The following is a 22,613-nucleotide window of genomic DNA, read 5'->3' as shown; positions in this document are numbered from 1 at the left end:
TTTCTTCTTTCTATAACAATTACTGTTAGTAATATAGACAGTTCACGTTAGTACAATTATACCGCGACAAGTTGTTTTTTTCTATTCAGTTTAATGTCCTTGAACATAAAATTGTTATAACGCTGCAATGTGATAATATTCGATAATACTTGATGATATACGGTGTTATGTGCATAACCACAAAATAAAACACATTTTGAACCATAAACAAGAAATTGTGAGTAATTGGCAGATTGATCTCTGTCTTACTTTATTACATTGACTGGGCTTCTTAGGAGTATAGGCTTCTTGTTTGATGGAAGTGACTTTCCAATTACGCCAATCATTGCACCCAACAATGGCCAAAACATTCAGCAAAGCTAATCAACTTTTTTACAGATATCTGCCTTCGTTTATGAATAAGCCATGCTTTTTAAGTTTTATCTGAAATCTCTATCGTGTAGTCACAAATCTTTAGTGAATGGAGTACGACCACTGAAGCCCTGACTCATTCCGAGAGCGGGAGTCCTGTGAGGAGGAGCTTTACTAGATCAGCGGCCAAGCATGCATTCTACTAAGCGATCCATCGCTTTTAATTTTATAGTATTGCTGAAGAGAAATCGAGCATAAAGTAAAGATGAGGATGAATGGAGGGCAGGGTGCAAGCTCACCACTGCTCCATTCAAGCTCCTCCTCACTCACGGGAGTGCAGTAAGGGGGAAAGGGGGACACAAGACCCCCAGTAATCACACATTTATCACGTATTCTGTAGATAAATGACAAAAGTTGATTCTGAAACATCCTGTTAATCTTGTTGACTGTAAGTAACCCTTTTAGACATCATCTACACTCGTCTTGCATCTTTGAAAACCAACTTAGCTCATCAAAAGGTTACTTTCATGGCAGGAAGGATATTAACCTTTTCAGGACCAAGCACAGTAAATTTACAGCGCTTAGTCCTGGGCTTTAATCCCGGCCGAAAGTAAAAATATGGCACAGGATTAAAACTCCTGCAATCTAGCAGGAGCAGGTTAAGTCCTCAGCTGAGGACCTGGTGGAGAAGGCAGAAGCAATTTTTAACTGCTTCTGCCTTCTCTCTTGCAGGCTAAGTAGCGCTCAATGAGTACTTTGTAGTAAAGAGAGAAAGCAGAATTATTAATTCCGCTATTACATGACCACCGGGTGCTCCCTGCCAAAGCAGAGCATCTGGGTCTTAGCAGACCAAGATCAGCTCTGTCAGTAATTTCTGTCACCTTAGGGCAAAGTTTTTCCATGTAACTGAGGCTCCTATGTATGCCACAGCTACAGTAGAAAAGTGTGAAATGTTAAATTAAAAGAAAAAAAAAAGGCAATACGAAAAATGTATGTATAAAAAAGATGACATCAACCAGAACTGTCACCGTATGCGCCCTACAATCCCATACTATACAAATTATCAAAGCGTTCAAAACAAAATGAGGAACCCATCCCTCTACTTTATTTTAGCGCAAATACACTAATTTTAAAACTAAACAGCTATAAATTTTTTAAAAAACAGTGAAAACGTCAGTGAAAAAAAGATATAGAAAAAAAATAAATCTATGTCACCTCCTTTAGGACCAAAACACCTGGTCCTTAAGGGGTTATACAGATTGTATTGGACTCTACCAAATGCCTGCATATACTCAGTCGAGCACTCAAGTTTATATCAATGGGTCAAGGGGAATAAACTGCTGTCAGGCTTATGTCACAACTGTACAAAGGATGAATTATGTTGAAAGGTATCTATCATGCTAATCATTCTTTCCAATAACATATGCGTGGGGCAAGGATTGGGAGGCCGACTTTTTTATAATGTTTGTGTCCAGCTTCAACAGCAAGAGTTCACCCACCTTTTATCTAATGTCTATGGCCCAATTCAGACCCTGACTATGCATAAAGAGGTTCTCTGGCCATTTACTATTGATGACCTATCCTCAGGCCCACTATCAGTGCAGCCAAGCCAGACATCTGCATCAATGGTCAGAGACAGAAGTGTAATAGAAAGGCTTTGCTCCTGCTGACATTAATGGTAGTGATGTCTTCCATTGCACTTCCTACTCCTCATTATGGTCGAAGTCAGAAGTGTAATAGAATGCATCACTATTAGAGATGAGCAAGCACCAAAATGCTCGAGTGCTCGTTACTCGAGTCGAAATTCCCGCGATGCTCGAGGGTTCGTTTCGAGTAACGAACCCCATTAAAGTCAATGGGCGACTCGAGCATTTTTGTATATCGCCGATGCTCGCTAAGGTTTTCATTTGTGAAAATCTGGGAAATTCACGAAAGTGGTGGGAACGACACAGAAACAGATAGGGCAGGCGAGGGGCTACATGTTGGGCTGCATCTCAAGTTCCCAGGTCCCACTATTAAGCCACAATAGCGGCAAGAGTGCCCCCCCCCCCCACACTGTCAGCATAAAGATCGTTCTTCTCTTCCACAGCTGTAACAGCTGTGGCAGAGAAGAACGATGTTAGCCCATTGAATTCAATGGAGCCGGCAATACATCAGGTTCCACTGAAAGCAATGGGCTGCCGACGAGCGCAGGATGAATTTTCGGGAAGGGCTTAAAAATATAAGCCCTTACCTGAAAATCATCCTAAAATGTGTAAAAATTAAAAAAAAAATTTATGTCAACATAAAGATCATTCTCCTCTGCCATAGCTGTAACAGCTGTGGCAGAGAAGAATGATGTTAGCCCATTGAATTCAATGGAGCCGGCAATACAGCCAGCTCCATTGAAAGCAATGGGCTGCCGGCGAGCGCGGGAGTGAGACCCCCCCCCCCCGCACTGTCAGCATAGAGATCGTTCTCCTCTGCCACAGCTGTAACAGCTGTGGAAGAGAAGAATGATGTTAGCCCATTGAATTCAATGGAGCCAGCAATACAGCCGGCTCCATTGAAAGCAATGGGCTGCCGGCGAGCGCGGGATGAATTTTCGGGAAGGGCTGTATTGCCGGCTCCATTGAATTCAATGGGCTAACATCGTTCTTCTCTGCCACAGCTGTTACAGCTATGGCAGAGGAGAACTCTCTTTATGCTGACATATTTTATTTTATTTTTTTTTACACATTTTAGGATGATTTTCAGGTAAGGGTTTATATTTTTAAGCCCTTCCCGAAAATTCATCCTGAGATCGCCAGCAACCCATTGCTTTCAATGGAGCCGGCATCAAGCTCGGACGAGTATGCTCGCTCATCTCTAATCACTATCATTAATTTCAATGAGAGTGAAGCCTTTCTATTACACTTCTGGCTCTGACCACCAATGCAGATGTCTGGCTCGGACTGACAGTGGGCCAGGGGATCAGCTGATTGACGGGTGTATCCCCACTAATCAAGTATTGATGAGCTATCCTGAGGATAGGTCATCAATAGTAAATGCCTGGAATACCTCTTTAACCAATTTAGATTTTTTACTGGAAAGTGTAATGTATTGTATTAACCTATAGCAGGCTATGGGAACTGTTTAACCCCTTAAGGACACAATCCTTTTTTTCCATTTTCATCTTTTCCTCCCCGTTTTAAAAAATCCTAACTCTTTTATTTATCCATTGACGTCGCTGTATAAGGGCTTATTTTTTGAAGGACGGGTTGTATTTTTCAATGATGCTATTTAATGTACCAAATAATATACTGAAAAACGTTAAAAAAAATCCTAAGTAGAGTGAAATGAAAAAAAAAACGTATTTACGCCATCTTTGGGTGCGTCTTGTTTCTATGGCATACACACTGCAACAAATATGACATGATAGTTGAATTAAATGGGTCAGTACGATTACTACAATACCTAATTTATATATATATATATTTTTGCTGTACTACTTTTATTTATTTTCAAAGATATTTAATTTTTTTAAAGTATTTTCTGCCACCAGATTTCCATATTGTTATTTAAAATGGCTGCCAGGGAGTTTAAAAACTACATCTCCCACAATGCCCCATTGCCAGTTACTGATAAGTGTGTATTCACAACTGTATAAGATGTGTGATCATTACAGAATGTGAAGGCACTGAGCATGCCTGACCAGTAAGATGCGAAAAGGATGTGAAAAGAACTGGTATGGAGGCGCAACCCTCTAAGCTACTAGAAGATGTAGATCAAAGTCCAATGTGTGATGGTGAAAGCACTTCTTTTTTTATTATTTTTTCACAAATTAAAAACCAGCAATAGAATAGGCGTTTCGGGGAAGAACCCCTTCGTCAGTTCGGCTGGATAGGACAACAGGATGCCTGGGGGTGACACGACTCCAAAGATGTATTGGATGTGTCAGAGGTCCTGTGTGCAGGAGGGCAGGGGAGGGTATGCGCCTCCATACCAGTTCTTTTCACATCCTTTTCGCTACACTCACGCCCACACTGGTGGAGCGTCATCTGGTTGGCAGCACCTCCACCATTCAAAATACTCAATCATTGAAAGCTCTTTGTACTCCATAAATATTCCATCACCCTCACTGGGTCTGGCTCCACCCTCCTTTTTCATTTCTTTTACTGACCAGTAAGATGGCAGAGCGTACAGGTCATAACCACTGGATACCAATGGAGGACTAACTGGGGGGGGGGGGGAGCACAGGGGAAGCCATATCTCTGGAGTTATAACATTAAATTGCAAAATTATATATTATCACCTTATAAAGCATGTAACTTTAACTTTGAATTGCTGGAATCCCTCTTTAAGTTTTACACATAAAGTTACAGAAATAACTGGATGATGTTGTGAGAATACATACTAATGACAGTACTGGTTGAAATACAGCTTGAGATAAATATGGGTTATATTATGGTACAGGTAATATCATAATAATAATACAGCACTTTGAGCCTAAAATTGGCCAGACTACTGATAGTCTATCTACAGGACAGGTCATTAATAGTAGAACACCCAGGAGGACCCTGGCTACCCAGATGTTCTCTAAGCTGGTGTGCTCATGCACGAACTGATTACCGCAGGAAGCACACAGCTGTTTGCACTGCATTGGCCAGGCTTGGTATTACAGGAAAAGTTTCAATTGAAATCCTTTGCCTGCAATACCAATCCTGACCTGCAGTGAGAACAGAGCTGTCTGTCTACTTCCTGCAGAAATCAGCTCAGTGCACAAGCACAGCAGCCTAACTAATAGCTGATTGGCCGGGGTCCTGGGCAACGGATGATGGCCTATACTGAGAATAAGCCACCAATAGTTTACAAGTGGACACCCCTTTAATTTAACTCATCTTTAGCTCCGTGTAGCTCCGCCCCGTCACGTGCCGATTCCAGCCAATCAGGAGGCTGGAATCGGCAATGGACCGCACAGAAGCCCTGCGGTCCACGGAGGGAGAAGATGCCGGCGGCCATCTTCACCGGGTAAGTAAGAAGTCACCGGAGCGCGGGGATTCAGGTAAGCGCTGTCCGGTGATCTTTTTTAACCCCTGCATCGGGGTTGTCTCGCGCCGAACGGGGGGGGGGGGGGGGGTTGAAAAAAAAAACAAAACGTTTCGGCGCGGGACAACCCCTTTAACATGGCAGCAGAAATCCCCCATCCATTTCATAGGAATTAATTTGTAGATCATAGTGATGTATTCATGGCCAACACAGAAGTGAAGTACGCGTAAGTGAAGACTTAATATTGTATTTGACCTGCTGGCTTTGATGTGTTTGTAACTGAGTCACATAAAGGAAGTGGAAGTTCAGGTGATGCAGTTATCAGCCCACATATATGATTACTACTTTCAGGAGTATTTATTAATACTTAATAAGGTGGTGTTGGTTGAAGTTACATGAGAAGAACTTAAGCCTTTGCTGAATTATTTATCACTTGCAGAAAAGGATGAAGACAAAGTGCACCGAAAGCTACACTGACACACCGAGGCATGTTCAGTTTTTGAAGAATTAAAAGAAAATAGTAAGATACGGCAGCCGCCTATGGAGGACCTGCAGAGAAAGCTAAACCAAAGGTATGAGGCCAGACCTCGGAAAGTGAGATTTAAGATCTCATCAGCCTACAGCGGCCGGGTCCTGAAACAGGTTTTTGAAGATGGCGATGAGCTGCAGTCCCCGGACGAAGAGTATCCTCACAGTTTCCTACATGAGAGCTTTGAGTCCTCCGAACATTACTACAATCCAGGAGAGACACATTCCCAATTCTACCCCACGGCTCGTCTGACGGCTCAGAGAATAAGTGTTTTTAGAGATGGCACCTCTTACAGATTAGCTGGAGACCCCATGCTTTCAGAGTGTCACGGAAAGGCCAAGAGTGTAAGTATTGGAGCTGTGTTTTGTTGTCTTTATATTGGTACTTATCTGTTTTTTTCCACGGTTTTCCTTTTCAACTTTTGGTGTAAATTCAGACATAATAAATAGCAATTTAACCCCTTAATGACATGGAACTTTTTTCAGGTTTGGTTTTTCATTCCTACTTTCCAAAAAATCATAACTCTTTTATTTCTCCATCAACGTAGTTGTATGAGGGCTTGTTTTTTGCGGAATGAGTTGTATTTTTCAATCGTACTACTTAATAAACCATATAATCTACTAAAAAACGTAAAAAAAAACTGTGAAGTGGAAGACAAAGCAATTCCGAAATCTCTGGGGAAGGGGGTTCTTGTTTTACAGCATACACACTGCAGTAAAAATTACCTGATAACTTTATTCTGTGGGTCAGTACGATTAAGACGATACCAAATTTAGAAAATAAAATTGTCTATTGCTCTACTACTTTTAAAAGATATTTTTTTTCCAAAAGTATTTCATTTTTTGCTGCCATCTTCTGACAGGGATTCCTTTTTTAATTTTTCAATTGATACAGTCGTGGGGAGGTTCGTTTAATTGTAGGACTTCCTGTAGTTTCCATTGGCACCGTTTTGGAGTTGATATGATTTTTTGATAGCTTTTTATTAAATTTTTTCATGGAGACGAAGTGACTAAAAAAGCATAATTCTGGCGCGGTGTATTTTATTTTCTGATGATGTTCACCATGTGGGATAAATAACGCATTAGTTTGATAGACTTTTACAGATGTGGCAATATCAAATACGTTTTTCTTTCCATTTTGATTTTTTTATTAATATGGGAAAAGGAAAGGGTTACATTTTTATTACCTTTTATTTTTTCTAATAAGTAGGACACATCTAAATAATGCTGGGTTCCCACAGGGCGCTTTCCCTGTAGAAATCTTGCGATTTTGCCGCAGCTAAAAACCGCGAGATTTCAGCGGGATAAGTGCAGCTTCAAAATTCGCGGCACTTAGCCTCGGATTTTGGTGTGGCTTTGCCGCATGCCTTTCTGTTGCGACCGGCTCTCCCATAGAGAGGAGCGAGGCCGCAACGAAAAAAAAGAGAATGGACAAGCTGCGTCCCGGGAATCCGCGCCGCAGCACCGGTTAATGCCGGCTTTGCCACAAAGGACTGTCTGCCCCGTGTGGATGAGATTTTTGACAAATCTCATCCACATGGCTGGCCAACAACGAGATTAGCGACCGCAGGTGGATCCCCCGAAGTGAACGAAATTCCACAGGGAAATTCCATGGTGAATCCACCCTGTGTGAACTCAGCCTAAATGTTCGCACACAGAAATTTGAGACTTGAAAAAACACAAGACAGTCTGAGTAGAGAGACCAACACTAAATCAGTTCACTAAGCTGAAAAATGCAACAGTTTTATGATGTCTCTTATCACTAATTTACACGTAAGAAGATAGAAATACTCTCTCAACAGCACCACCTATTGGATGAAAACATTCTTGCAATCAATTTCTGAATTCTTATAAGAAAAACAAAAAAGGATTGGAAAGAGGACATCCGTCTTGACCTCCTTCAGACCTTTCATATTCCCCACTTATACAAGAAACCCAGGGTGAGGTTCATTCCATTCTTGAGGGTGTCAAACATGGTCATAAACTTATACTCCTAAATTCTTCTGTGACGCTGTGACTTGAAGTTGCCCTTCAGTATGATAACTCTCATCTGCTCTATGCTGTGTCTGTGACCGCAAAAAGGTTTTGCCACAGGTAATTCCGTTTTTTCCTCTACAATTGAGTGTCGATGAGATCTCATTCTGGCTCTCAGTTTTAATCCTGTTTCCCCAATATAAATCCCCCCAACAGGGCACTTACTGCAGCGGATCAGGTACACAACATTGGATGTGGAACATGTGAATGTCCCAGGGATCTTATAGTCCTGTAGTGTGTTGGGGATCCATATGCTGTCGGCGGTCAAGATATGTGAGCAAGTCTTGCAGTTCTTCCCATTACACGGATAAGTTCAGCACTCTTGGTTATAAAATTCCTCAAATTAGGAGGTTGCCTGTAACATAGGAGGGGAGGGTCTGGGAAAATGGTTTTCAGAGGGTCATCCTTGTGTAGGGTATGATGGAGTTTCTTTGCAGTCTTCCTTAGTACCTCTAGCTGTGAATTGTAGGTCACTACTGGTGGCACACGTCCATTTTTTTCTTTCTCCTGGTATTGGAGTTGTTGATTTCTGGGTATCCTGGTGGCTCTGGTGATTTGGCCATCAACTGAAGTGGGATGGTAGCCTTGATGTAAAAAATGTTTTTTTTAGATTGTGTAAATGTTCCTCTTTCTCTGTTGGGTTGGAGCAGATCTGGTTATATCTAATGGCCTGGCTGTAGACAATAGACTTTTTGATGTACTTAGGATGGTAACTGTCCAATCTGAGGTATGTGGGTTGATCAATTGGTTTGCAATATAGGGATGTCTGTATTGAGTTGTTTGAAATTTTTATGGCGGTGCCCAAAAAGTTGATTTCTGTATACGAATAGCTTAATGTCGGGTTTATGGTAGGGTGAAATGCATTGAATCTCTCATGAAATTTTATTAGTTCTTGTTCAGTGTTGGTCCAAATGATTATGATGTCATCAATGTAGCGGAAGTAGGCCAGTGGTTTGCTGGAGCAGGAGGCCAGAAAGTTACTCTCCAGTTTTACTATGAAAAGGTTGGCAGATTACTGTGCCATTTTACTGCCGGTTCCGGTGAGTTATCTTTTTGCCAAAGATAATTATGTGTGAGGATGAAACTTGTGAGTTATAACACAGATTCAGAGGCGAACCCATTGGCTTCAAGATGTGCCTGGCAGGCTAGCAGTCCATCTTCGTGTAGAATGTTGGAATAGAAGGAATCCACATCCATGGTGGCCAGAATTGCGCCATCTGGGAGGAAACCTATGGTTGACAGTTTGTTCAGTAGGTCCGTGGTGTCTTACAAGCAGCTGGTTGTATTTCTCACCAGAGGTTTGAGGACACCTTCCACCCATCCTGAGATTTTTTTCAGTGAGGGTTCCAACAGCTGAGATAATTATCCTCCCTTCTTTGCCAGCTTTGTGTAGTTTGGGAAGCATATAGAATACTCCAACCCTGGGATTCTCCAAGGGTCTTGTGGAGCCCACAGATAAGCTCCTGATGACTCTGCTTATTTCCCTCACATATTTCTGAGTCAGGTCATGATCCAGTCTTTTGTAATATCTGGTGTCTGTCAGTTGTCTGCTTCTTTCCTGTAGTCCGATGTATTCATGAGGACTATAGCACCACCCTTATCTGCAGGCTTAATGGTGATCTCCTTGTTTTTGAGTGCATAGATGGCCTTTCTTTCCTGCATATTGATATTGAATGCTTCCCCATTCTGTTTTTCCAGTATAGTAGATTGCACGACATGCCTAAAAGAGTCTATATATTTATCCAACGTGGGATTGTGGCCAGTGGGGGGTGTTCAATCACAATTCTTCCTGGCCCCTAATTTCTCCTGTGTTTGAGTGCTTGAAGGTTCTGTGTCCCTTTTGTCATGGTAGAACTCTTTCAGTCTTAGTCTCATGAAATATTCTTCCATGTCACTGAAGAGTTCTTTTTTGTCAAGCATTTTGGTAGGACAGAATGAAAGTCCCCTGGAAAGGACACGGAGCTTCACATTACTGGGGTCATAAAATGAGAGATTGATAACTGTTATATTCGTGTGGGCGAACAAACACTGGGCGCCCACAAACATGACCAGGACACATAACAGGAACCGACTGACGACACACTTGCCATGCATACCTGTACACATAAGCAGATGTTATAGCTATAAAAGTACGAGGTATTGGTTCACATTTTGACCAAAACATTTAAGCCCGCAAGCAACTATCAAGGCTCCTCATCATCTTGTGGGTCCCTGCACTAGCAAGACAACTGACCCCAAGCTGCAGGGAGAATGGCAGGACCCTACCTAATAAGCAAGGCGATCGCCTCGATAAAGGCTGCCCAGCACTGGAACCTCGGTCCTAACTATCCCTCATGGGTTAATACATGGAACCAGAACAGACCAGCACACAGAACACAAATCACACAGCAACACACTAGGGTATGCATGTCAGACACACAACCACATAGAACAGGACAGTTCAATCCTCATGTCTAGTCACCTGCACAGACATACAGAACATGCCACTGTTCACACCATATACACAGAACAGGGCTATCCACACCTAATGTCTGGCCATGTGCACAAACACTGGACTAGTCTCTGTTCAAAGACATACCACATGTACAGGCGTGCAAAACCAACACACCCTAGAGTGAAGAGAAACCAGTTTCCTCTTGCAGAGGAAGGATATTTAAGTGCAACCAGACTGGTGGGGATTGGCTAGCAGAAGAACACCACACCCAGCCACCTCAATCATCCCACACCTGTGAGGCTGTGCTGCTAGAAACCTATGTGGTACAACAGATGCCAGCCAGCACAGCCCTTACAATAACACAGCTGGTTCTACCTGTGTCTGTGTCCTGTTCAGGTTTCTGTTTCATCCTGCCAGACTCGAGGTGTTCCTGCTCAGTGATTGGGTACAGGCCTGCTCTGGACTCAGGATGTTCCTGGTTGGCGTTTGAGTACAGGCCTGCTCTGAGTTGAAGTCTTTGGAGTTTCTTTTCCTTGTTCTTAATAAGGCAGCATCGTAGTTTTGTGTAATCGTGTGGCATTCTCAAGTTTTAAGTCCTTTGTAAATGTGTTCCTTAAAGTTTGTATCTCCATACGAGCCTTTTCCTCTATAAGACATGCATGATGAGGTTCCGCAGGGTCTCAGAAGTCCTGTATCAAAGACGTTGTACATACCAAACCCTTTTTAATACAGTAATATTACACATAGCGTTGTGCGAACTGAACCAATAGAGGTCTGTTTCAGGTCAAACTTTGCTACCCAAAACAGGGTTCAATTGGTTCAGTTCCGCAACACTAGTCCTAAACAGTAATGTTGCGTATGTTGGCTATATAAGAGCTATAAAATCCTTGTATAACACTCTCAGAGTGTTATGCAGGACTTTTATGGCTCTTTGATAGTGTTTTATACCAGTTTTAGGGGTTTTGTTGAATGTCCGGTTTGGTTTGAAATAATGCAGACTGAACCAAGCTTTTTACCAAAGTAAGGTGAAGCAGCTGAACTGAATTTTTCAAAAGTTCACTCAATACTAATGACGCATGATGATCATCGCCCTTTTTGATTGTAGAGGTGTAAACCTATATGAAAGTGTATTCAAGGGGTTTACAGAGACTTTTTTTTGGATGGCAGTTCAACTGTCCCCAGACCTTCATGATTGTGACATAACGTACATTTGGTTATGTCGTTATCCTCCTGAAATAATACTGTTCCAATGTATGCAGCATAATCAATCATGAACGATGAATGCACCATGGCAATCCACTGGAGCCCATCACATATGGCACTTCAACACATACCACGCTTGTGGGAGGTCCATTTTCGGGAGCTACTGTGCTTGCACAGTAATTGTAACACACGCAAATTTGTTGCCGAAGTTCAGTTAATTGTAGTCTACAACTGTGTATGTGCAGTAGATAGGAAGAGTTGGGGCATGCCGGGCAATGTAGTTTAGCCATAATGATGTAAAGAAAATAAAGGAGCACACGTGCACAGAACTGGGAGGCTGGTAAAAAAGCACTTACAAAAAATTCAATAGTGTTTGCTGTACAATCCATAGAAACAAGATCTTGGAGAAGTTCTATCTCAGTGATTGTGGTTGGAGATGAGCGAGTATACTCGCTAAGGGCAATTACTCGAGCCAACATTGTCCTTAGTGAGTACCTGCCCATCTCCAACCACAATAACCACAGTGATTGTGGTTGGAGATGAGTGAGCATACTTGCTAAGGGCAATAACTCGAGCCAGCATTGTCCTTAGCGAGTACCTGCCCGCTCGGAAGAAAAGATTTGGGTGCCGGTGGGGGGTGGGGAGCGGCAGGGAAGAGCGGGGAAGAACGGAGGGGAGATCTCTCTCTCCCTCTCCCCCCCCCCCCCCGCTCACCCCTGCTCACTCCCGCAACTCACCACTCACCCGCACCGGCGCCCGAATCTTTTCTTCCGAGGGGGCAGGTACTCGCTAAGGACAATGCTCGCTCGAGTAATTGCCCTTAGCGAGTATGCTCACTCATCTCTAATTGTGGTAAAACCATGTAAATTTTACACACCGTTTTACAGCATTCTTTCAGTAGTTTTCATATAAAAAATAAAAGAGGGATGTATGAAGGTGCGCAGTCATCTGAAATCTCCACACTATTACTGCCATTTACTATTGTTCTTTTACCATAATTCTTTTACAGACTTCTGATGTAATAGATTTTGGCAAAATCATAATTTACACCAGTAATTTAAAGATTATAAGAACTCCTGTTATCAACACAGTGTCAGAAAATCCAAAATGGTCACCAAAAGAAGGACGGCGAGCGGGCCAGAGAAATGCTTGTGATACAGCTGATAAGATGTATGAGAACAGTCTGGCTCAGCAGGACACGCAGGTGAGAAATGTGGAAGAACTAAACTATTCACACCAATATATATCCACTCACTTTTGGTAGGATAGAAAATATATATGTGTGCGTGTGTGTATATATATATTATCCTACCTAATGTAATTGTACAACAATAATCAAGAGAAGTATTGATTTCCATGTGTTAATACCTAATGTAGCCTGTAATCATTCTGGACCCCTCCATAATTGTCATATATGTGTGTCTTATGTGCATGCACTGTGCAAATCTGTCATGTCTATTTTGTGTGTGTTGCGCAGCTGCAGCGTCCGAAGGGTTTACTTCCGTAAAATTATTGGCTGTGAGCTTAGCTGCATGCTGATTGTATCTTTATGTGTCATGTGGCACAAGTGAGGAAATAAATGGGAGTGTGTGAGAGCAGGAAGGAGGTTGATGATCTTCCATCTCACCATGCTGTTGGAGGACCACAGTGATGCAGGGGAGCACCTTCAGCTTTCCTGTATCAAAAATGGAGAAGGAGAGGCTCTCTAGTAGGAGCTGAGGAGTTTCCCTCTTCCCCGATCAGCTGGAGAAAACCACAGGGGCGCAGACGGATATCACTGATTTCTTTGCATCTAATATGGAGGAGACGGAGAGACTGCCTAACCGTATGTGAAGCGCATGGGAGTGAGTGAGTCTAAGTGTTTTTCCCCAAAAGTCCTATTATCAGAGAGCCATTGTAAGTAACTACCTCTTTTAGTGACTATACGTTTTCCTTAAACAAGGCCAGTGAAGAAGTCTACTAAACCTCTGAAAATAATCTTAAAGGGGTTGTCCTGCGGCAGCAAGTGGGGGTATACACTTCTGTATGGCCATATTAATGCACTTTGTAATGTACATCGTGCATTAATTATGAGCCATACAGAAGTTATTCACTTACCTGCTCCGTTGCTGGCGTCCCTGTCTCCATGGTGCCGTCTAATTTCAGCGTCTAATCTCCCGATTAGACGCGCTTGCGCAGTCCGGTCTTCTCCCTTCTGAATGGGGCCGCTCGTACCGGAGAGCTGCTCCTCGTAGCTCCGCCCCGTCACGTGTGCCGATTCCAGCCAATCAGGAGGCTGGAATCGGCAATGGAACGCACAGAGCCCACGGTGCACCATGGGAGAAGACCTGCGGTCCACCGTGGGTGAAGATCCCGGCGGCCATCTTCGCAAGGTAAGTAAGAAGTCACCGGAGCGCGGGGATTCGGGTAAGTACTATCCGGTTTTTTTTTTAAACCCCTGCATCGGGTTTGTCTCGCGACGAACGGGGGGGCTATTGAAAAAAAAAAAACCCCGTTTCGGCGCGGGACAACCCCTTTAAGTCTGTTTGATGATTCCTATACGGCCGTCTGAAGTCTGGATCACCATATATTGGTGCACCTTTAACTGACACCCACGCGTGCTGAAGTCTATGAGAGCGGGGTGATCATTACTGCCATTCTGTGGCCATTGACTTTCATGTCAGGTATTGCTACTAATTTGCCTGCACTGTAAGGTCTGCCTGCTGAAGTTTGTTGTACCGTGTCTAAAAGTCTCTAGTAAAGTTTTACCGGGCCTCCACCATTCTGGAGGACTCGAGATACTATACACTTTTCCGGTGTTATTAATCCACCGTGTATGAATGCCGGTGTGTGGAACAGTGGCGTCACAAACTGACAACTACTACCCCCCTCATCCTGAGGACTACTGGCCCTATCCTTTGCTGTGGTAACTCCTTTCGAGACTAGGAGTTGGTAAGTGCCACCGTGACAGGTCCATGCACTACACCCTCCCAACTCCAGCCGTATGCTTGGGTAGTTCGCCATTTCCCTGTAGCATCCCAAGCAGGGGTGTTGCAGCGTTTGGCCTCATGATCAGGCTACCACAGCCTACTTTGATTGTATTGATATTGAATACTCTCCATGGCATACTTTCTACTATCGTCTGATACACTTAAGCTGCTGCTTCCCTCCATTGCTCCTAAAAACATCTGCTGGGTACTTAAAGAAAATGCATTGGCCCATTTACAGTGGTGCTAGAAGCGTCATCATTGGACAGTTGAGAAATGGAAGAATGCTCTATGGAGTGATGAATCACACTACTCCATCTTCACATCAGATGGGTGTGGAGGAGACTTGGGGAACGCCTTTTGTCTGCGTGTGTTGTGCCAACAGTTAAGTATGGTGGAGGTTCAATAATGGTGTGAGAATGTTTTTCCGTGCCAAAGTCTCGATCCAATGGTTGTGGCGGCAAAAAATATGAACACAGAAGTGTATCTTGACATTATAGAAAAAAATGTGTTGCTGACAATGTGACAATAGTCTGGGAATGCTCAGCAATACTTTCAACAAGACAACGCACCTTGTCACAAATCCATTGTGGTTTTATGTTGGTTGAGGATATGGATGTTTCACAATTGGACTGACCTGCACAGAGTCCCGATCTGAACCCTACTGAACATGTTTGGGACAAACTGTAACATCAGGTCAGAAAACATGAGCAGTGTCCATCTATTTTGTGAGAACTCGCCAGACATTTGCAGGATGAATGGAGGGAAATACCAGCTGAATTGTATCAGACATTTGGTGGAAGTATGGCACGGAGAGTATCTGATGTCACTAGGAGACCCAACTAAGTATTAAAATATGTAAATAAAAACTACTTTTGATTCTTGCTCAGGTGTTCAATTACTTTTGGCAGGATAGTGTGTGTATACAGGGTTATTCAAAAAGAAGAATCAGATTTGTGGATTTAATTACTCACAAACTACAAAAGACAGGTAATCTGCACATCATTGTATAGAGGAAGGTTCAAAGTTTTTTATGACATATCAGTAAGTTCCATTTTCTGCCACATCGCAGGGCTGGGTGCATCATTTATAGTGTTAAGGACCCTGAGGTACGTGGGGTGGTATGCATTCAACATGGGCACCATGTGTCACCGGAAGTCACACTGCACTTGCACAATGGGTTCACACTTAGCAAACTGCAGCCCACAAAACGATTTTTCCTGCTGTGACAACAATTTCCTATAAACTGTAAACAACAAAAAACAGCGCTGCGATCTGGCAGAAAATGGAACTTACTGGTCATAAAAAACTTTGAACCCTACAGTGATGTGCGGATTTTGTACCTGTTTTTATTTAATTAAATCCTCAAATCTGTTCCTTCTTTTTAAATATCTCTCTTAGGGCTCCTTTACACTTGCAATAAAATAGCCCAATTTTTGTGTGATGCGAAAGTGAGTGAAAATGCAGGATTATGAAACCAATGATTTTCAATGGTTTCCATCCCATTTGCGATATTTTTCCTCATGCGAGGTAGCGTTAAAAAAATGCAGCATGTCCTATCTTTCTGCAATTTTTTTTTTCTAGCCCATGTTTCCCCATGGAGCCTTCTTTGTATCACAACGCAACGCACAAACATGCGATTTTCACGCGATGTGATGCGTTTTTAACAGTGTTCTAAAACTTACTCACACATTTTCCATTGCAAGTAAGTTTCAGGAGGCTGGCTATAAATTTCTTTCTAGGTGGTACCAGTGGAGCTCCACAAAAATATTCCTCTGTTTCTCCCAGTTGGGGATTACCCAAAACTAAATTCTTTCTGGAAGAGGGTCCATGAGATCATCACTGTTGTCCTAACATTGAAGAAATACCGGAAATCTCTACTACAGCATCTAATTAATGCTGTGAGGTCATGTATCCAAGCCTACAATCCAGTATGGCTCCCTCATTGGTTGCACAAGGCTGATGAGATAAGGAGTATGGAGGAGCTAACCCCATCGCTACGGAATACGCGTGTTACTTTATATCCCCTTAGACTCCCTGGATCATGTTTCATGGTTCTGTAACATATCAGTCCATTCTGGGTGGTGAAAGTTAACAGGTCCCACCTGTCCTTTTTTTCCCTCCCTCCCTCCCTCCCTTCCTTCTCTTTTCTTTCAGGCACATTCTGTTTTTATGTTAGTAATAAAATTGGCAACTCTCATGAATTAGTGGGACTCTTCCTTTTGTCTCTTCTGTGATTTACTGCTATGAGAGAATGGTGTCAGAGACTTTACTTGGTTTTATGGCTACAACTTGTTTCATGTGATCATAATATAATTTGCTACAAGCAATCTACTTTTTATATCTTTGCCCCTTTTTAGATCTTTTTTATGGTTAGGTTTAAATAAATTACAAAAAAAATTAGTCCAATCCTCCACGATACTAAAATTCTCCATGTGCTGTCCAGGGTGCTGCAGGATCTGCTCGCTTAGATAATGGGGAGAACGTAATTGTATCACAACATGCAAGGATTCAGAAAACTTAAGTTGACTCAAACTTTGACTTTGCTTTTGCGTGCAAGGATTTGCTGATGGCTGGCCGTCATGGAAAGCTAAACACATTTGTACAAATCTCAGTGGTACATCCAACAGAGAAAACGTATTAGCAAACTCAGAAGTAGAAGACTTTCAATTTGTCCATCCTCTTCTTCTTTATAAGCAGCATCAGACAAAATCTGTCTTCAGACTATTTTTAAACAAGACTTTTTACATTCTGACTTTCCAGTTTTAACTATATAGTGTGACACTTTGGGGATTAGCCCCTCACTAGGATCGCTATCTTCTAGCATAAGACAGTTGGCACACAGAGTAAATTCACTTCCACTCCGAAGTTTCTTTTCAGCCTGGCTCCTGCCAATTTTATTGTGCTTTATAGTAAACACTTCTCCACAGCACTTTACATCAACACAGTACATAGACAGTAAATCAACACCTGGCCATCTGGCCTCTTACTAAACATATAATGTCCCTCTCAGACTTAGCACCCAAAACTTCACAAAAATACACGGGGTGCATTTCCTAATTCTTTAGTCACCATATGGCTCCCAATGGCCTTTCTACAGAGCTTGTCTATCATTCAGAATGGGAGACTAACACATACGTATTTTAATGAGCCTCTCAGGTGGAGTATAATTAGCCAGGTCCACAGCAGAAAAAAACCCTTCTCTGCTAACCATTCCCTTGAAATCTGGTCTCCTAGTGACTCAAACATGCCACAGCAGTAGATCCTCTGTCACACTAGTTACAAAGGCAGTTCAGAGTAATGCTTTCAGCTGGTCACTAGCTAAAAGGTTAGGTTGGCTGCACATGGATGGGTCGGATTGCTCATGCGGGAGCCCACAGTGGAATCCGGCTCTGTCCCTGGCCGGCAACCTACATGCCTGGTCTTTTCTGCATTGCAGATGACCATGACGGCTTGCCGTTGTTCATGCACAGTACAGATATATATTATTTTTAATTCTTTGTTTTACCCGCGCTGTTGCTAGGCAATGATGTGAGTACTCGCGACCAATCCGCAATGTCAACTGCAGATGAGCCACGGGTCGGACAGCTTCCATTGATTTCAATGGAAGCCGTCCGTATAGAGTCTGCACAAAAATAGAACATGCTGCGGTTTTATTTCCGCTGTCGGAAATCGCAATTGCTGTCTGCTCAAGTAAGCGAACATGCGAATGTTCTATTCTTTCAACTGATGCGGAATACTGTGGATCGTCCGCACGGGTCATGATCATGGATTCCGTAATTCAAATCCGGTCGTGTGCCACCAGCCACAATGTCCACTTAGTTATGTTAGTCCAAGAGTGCTGATAGGATATTGTCATTCACATTGTGCCCCTGTATTTCAGGAAGAAGAGACCCACGAGTGTTCACAGTGCAAGGGTTCTGGATGTGCACCTTGTTCTTTATGTCATGGGAGCAAGTTCTCAATGTTAGCCAACCGATTTAAAGAGTCTTACCGCGCACTTCGGTGTCCAGCTTGTGATGAGAAAGGCCTACAGCCTTGTCAGATGTGCGCTGATGAGACAGAAGAGTTTGGACAGCCATCATCTCCTCGTCCATAAGAAGGCTAGAATGTGTTCCTACAAGAGCAGAAAGAATTTGCAATAAAAATCTCTTATTTTAAAGGGTGATGTCCAATCATTGACTGCCATTGTTACAGCGTAAACTGATGTAGGAAATGCCGTCCATAAAGTGGTCCCCTTTCTGCCTCCTCTCCGCCCCTCTGCACTATTTGCAAAGGGGAGAGGCGGGACATGGGCGGGGCTAATTTGCAGCACTTAGCCCCGCCCCCACACACCTCGTTTCATTGCAAATAGTGCAGAGGGGTGGAGAGGAGGCAGAGAGGGGGCGGGAGCTCGGTTCCTGCTCCTGGCTCTTCCATCCTCCCCCCCCCCTGCACATGAGGACGACGTATATCGGCTCAGCGTGAAAACCGAGCCGATATACGTTCGTGTGAATCCAGCCTTAATGTGCAGTGTCCTGCACATCAGACAGCACATGAACGGGACGGGCCGATTGGGACCATGTGGCCACGCTCATTGATAACTGAGCCTGTAAAAGTGGCTAGTGAGCAGGAACACCCAATTAAGAGACACTGCCTGTTTTGGCCATAAAGACGCAATTATTTGGGGGGGATTTTCATCTCCACTTTTCAAAAGTCATCATTTTTTTATTTTTCCGTCGACGTGGCCGTATGAGGGATTGTTTTTTGCGTGTCAAACTGTAGTTTTTATTGGTACTATTTTTGGGGACATATAATGTATTGTTAAACCTTTAATAATTGGGGGGGATTGTAGGGAGAGAAAACACATTAATTTTGCCATTCTTCTTTTTTTACAGCGTAAGGCCTCATGTCTACGGGCAGATCGGATTCCGCATGCGGGATCCAGCAGCAGAATCGGACCCTGCCTGCGGCCAAGGACACTGCAGGTCCTCTACTTCATTTTCTTCGCTGCGGATGTGTGTGGAAGCGCCGGTGGGCATGCTGCCGCACATGCGCAGTGGAGTTTCTTTTTTAAAATTCCTGCTTTCCCACGGAATCCACAATTCAGTTACAGACGGGCCGCGGATCGGAGGGTTTCCATTCACTGCAATGGAAGCCGTCTGTGTGGGATCCGCACTGATATGTAGTATGTTGCGATTTGTTTTCCAGGTCCGCAAATCAAATCTGCATGCTTTATTTTATTTGCGGATGTCCATGTATCCCTATGGGTGGCTTGATTTGCATATCTTGGGGCACCCGCGCAGATTCCGCAAATCAAACCCACCGTGTACATGACACAATATATTTTTTACAGATATGATAATATCAAATATGTGGGTTTAAAATTTTTTTTTATACAAGCAGAAGGAAGTGCGCAAAAAGCGTTTTTTTTGTTAGTTTCTTACACTAATTTTACATTTTTTATATCCCTATAGGGGGACTTGAACCATAAAAGCTCTGATCGCTATAATAATGCATTGCACTACTTCTGTACTGCAATGCATAATCCCTTACAATAGTGATCACAGGCTATGGCAGGCCCGGACACCATTGCATGGTGTTTGTAGCTCTCCGTGATTACATCACGGAGTGCCGATGACATCACAAAGGGAGCGTGCTGCCTCTCTGAACTTTTATATGCCATTGCAAGGCTAATTTGACACGGCGAGAGCGATATCTGGCCGTGAAACTCAGCCCGATGTCGTGCTCGTAAACATGCGATTACCCTGTAGATACAAGGCATTTTGGCAGCGCATTTAATCGCCCACGCCATTTACAGGACGTCAGTTTACGTCCTGTTGCGTTAACTATCACCCTGCCAAGACGTGAACTTACATCCTATGGCATTAAGGGGTTAAAATGGAGATTTTCAAGTATGTTTATTATCATATAAGCTCAATGTAAGTGAAAAACGTATACAAATGCGTGCCGTGTACACACACCAGCACATTAATAACACGTACACGTAAAACAGGCATGTAATATGCTGGAATACGCCCGTGTGAAGGAGCCCTAATACCGTCTATGTATTACAAGGTGCTGTATACACCTGACAGACAGTAAGGCGCTGGTGTGAACAGCAGGCTGTCAGTGACATTATGGCCAGCTGTTATGGCAGCAGCTGGGGGGGAGGGGGGGGGGGATGCCTGCATGAACATGCCTGGCCTACAAATGCCATTCCTCTATTAGTAAGCTGATTAGTGCAGCCACCATAGTGACCACACAAGCCGGCCACACTCTATCCCCCTCAGGGTGACATTGGACAGAGGCTGTAATGCCTCTCCTTGTCCGCACGCGCGCTGTTCGCGGAGAATAAAGTTATGTGAAAGAGTTACAAAAAAAAAAGAAAAGCAAACGATGGCGCCTTAGGGCAGAGCGGTACCGGAGGAGGCAGGATGGTCGCCGAGGTGCTGGCTAGTAAGGTGTACGGTTACCCGTTCCAGCAAGTGGTCGCCGGGTACCTCAGCAAGGTGAGTGTCCACTGCTGTACCCCCGCCATCCTGCCTCTCCGTGTGTCTGACCCCCTCCCGTGTGCAGCTGCCGGTACACGTGTACGTCACCAGCAATGGCGACAATACCGGCCCTGTATCCTGGGTGACTTGAAGTGAATGCTGAAGTGTTAGACTTCTGACAGGTTTTTGCGCACGCTTCAGCGCCACATATTTGCTTTGTAGACGAGGCGCTTTTTTTGCATTGTTCGTAGCGCCAAAAAAAAAAGTGGCGTGAACAACCGCGTTGGAATCAATGGGATCTAATCTCTGCGAATCGCGTGGGAGAAGCCGGCTGTGTGAAGGAGCCTGTGTAGCGGGCATTATATTTGGCGCGTCTTCTGGTTCTGCTGCAGTCTGTCAGGTCACACGGTGTTATCTATGTACGCTAAACGGATATGGCGTTAAAACGTATGCCGCGGTATACCTCGTTTACACTCCATTTAAAAAAAAAGTAAGAAAAAAGTTTATTTACAAAAACCAGTAGACATTTTTTTTTGAAGAGGACAAAGTTGTAAAACTCTTTTTAGAGTTGTGCGCGCTCTTAGAGGGAGGCGTGTTTTGCGCAGAGCAGCGTGTTCTACAGTCTTACTGGCTAGAGGAGACCGCGTTGGGCTCATGTCCACGGGCGTGGGTTGTTTTCACCACGTATCATGCGTGCGGTGCCCGGACCTGTGATGCGCGGTGAATGGGGTCTTTTCATTGGTCCGTGCACACGTGTGTTTATCGATACATGCAAGAAATAGATGGCGGCATGCTGGATTTCTCGGCGTACCGCGCAGCGTGAGCCTGTCCTTTTCTATGTGCTGCACGTGTAAAGGCTGTCCATACGCAATACATTGAATACGGGCAGCGATTCATACGCAACGCCGCTATGAGACAGCGGGAAGATTAGAAGAGGGGGGGGAGTCACTGCGCATAACCGCGCGTGCGAGATACACGCTCAGCACACTCTGCCAGCAGACCGCTATTTACAAATACCCCTTCTACAAATCGCTTATTACCCCAATTACCGCTAATTTCATGGGGCCTCGCAGTACAGAATGACACGCTCCGCTACAGTCTGCTGCAAGATTGATGCACAAACCTGTGAAACCTAAAATAGGCCGCCTGCACACGGGCGGAAATCCCGCCGTGGGATTTCCGCCACTGAAAGGTTGCATAGGAGTGCATTACAATACGCACTCCTATGCAGACGGCCGCGCGAAATCTCACGCGGCAAACAATCCGCCACATGTCCTATTTTTCTGCGGGGCACGCACTCACCCGGCCGCTGGCTCCGGTCTGCACATGCGCCGGCTGCGCATGAAAGAGCTGGGGCCGCCAGGCGCGGGAGAGTACGTGCTCGTCCCTGCAGGCTCTCGGGTCGGGTCCCGCGGCGAGAATTCTCGCTGCCGGATCCGACCCGCTCGTGTGCAGGCGGCCTTAACGTAGATGAGATGTTCGTTTTTCCTATAAAGCTCAGTGTATACATTTATACTGGCTGCACACGGGCGTATTTGCGCCCACAATGCAGAGCGAATAAAATCCAGTAATATCGCTGGATTGGTTCACATGAGTGTATTTTTCCTGCACGCCAAA

The 22,613-nt window shown here is 44.0% G+C and overlaps 2 protein-coding genes across 3 annotated transcripts in view; both read left to right on the top strand.

The window, feature by feature from the left end:
• Positions 1 to 5,898: 5,898 nt before the first annotated feature.
• On the top strand, positions 5,899 to 18,685 carry GRXCR2 (glutaredoxin and cysteine rich domain containing 2). Of its 2 annotated transcripts, XM_066589821.1 has the most exons (3): positions 5,899 to 6,231; positions 12,567 to 12,761; positions 18,407 to 18,685. In XM_066589821.1, exons 1-3 carry the CDS (start codon positions 5,899 to 5,901, stop codon positions 18,620 to 18,622), a joined length of 744 nt encoding a protein of 247 aa, XP_066445918.1. In that variant the 3' UTR covers positions 18,623 to 18,685. The 2 variants fall into 2 exon arrangements, 1 of the variants encoding a protein (XP_066445918.1); XR_010790120.1 differs by lacking the exons at positions 5,899 to 6,231; positions 12,567 to 12,761 and adding an exon at positions 13,196 to 13,453 and having other exon boundaries at positions 18,407 to 18,514.
• Positions 18,686 to 20,895: 2,210 nt separating this feature from the next.
• The window catches only part of PRELID2 (PRELI domain containing 2), an 87,480-nt gene continuing 85,762 nt past the window's right edge, over positions 20,896 to 22,613 (top strand). Inside the window, exon 1 of the mRNA XM_066591250.1 lies at positions 20,896 to 21,014. Coding sequence (XP_066447347.1) covers positions 20,940 to 21,014 — 75 coding nt within the window. The 5' untranslated portion in view covers positions 20,896 to 20,939. The remainder of the gene's footprint in view (positions 21,015 to 22,613) is intronic.

The sequence above is a fragment of the Eleutherodactylus coqui genome, chromosome 2 (assembly GCF_035609145.1).
Source record: "Eleutherodactylus coqui strain aEleCoq1 chromosome 2, aEleCoq1.hap1, whole genome shotgun sequence".
Classification (NCBI taxonomy): domain Eukaryota; kingdom Metazoa; phylum Chordata; class Amphibia; order Anura; family Eleutherodactylidae; genus Eleutherodactylus; species Eleutherodactylus coqui.
This window is presented reverse-complemented; position numbering and strand designations above follow the sequence as displayed.

Excerpts from the sequence above, each read along its gene's own strand:
- GRXCR2 (XM_066589821.1), top strand. The coding sequence starts at position 5,899 with ATGGAGGACCTGCAGAGAAAGCTAAACCAAAGGTATGAGGCCAGACCT. Across the intron at positions 6,232-12,566 it reads GTCACGGAAAGGCCAAGAGT|ACTTCTGATGTAATAGATTT; the intron begins GTAAGTATTGGA and ends ATTCTTTTACAG. Across the intron at positions 12,762-18,406 it reads TGGCTCAGCAGGACACGCAG|GAAGAAGAGACCCACGAGTG; the intron begins GTGAGAAATGTG and ends CCTGTATTTCAG.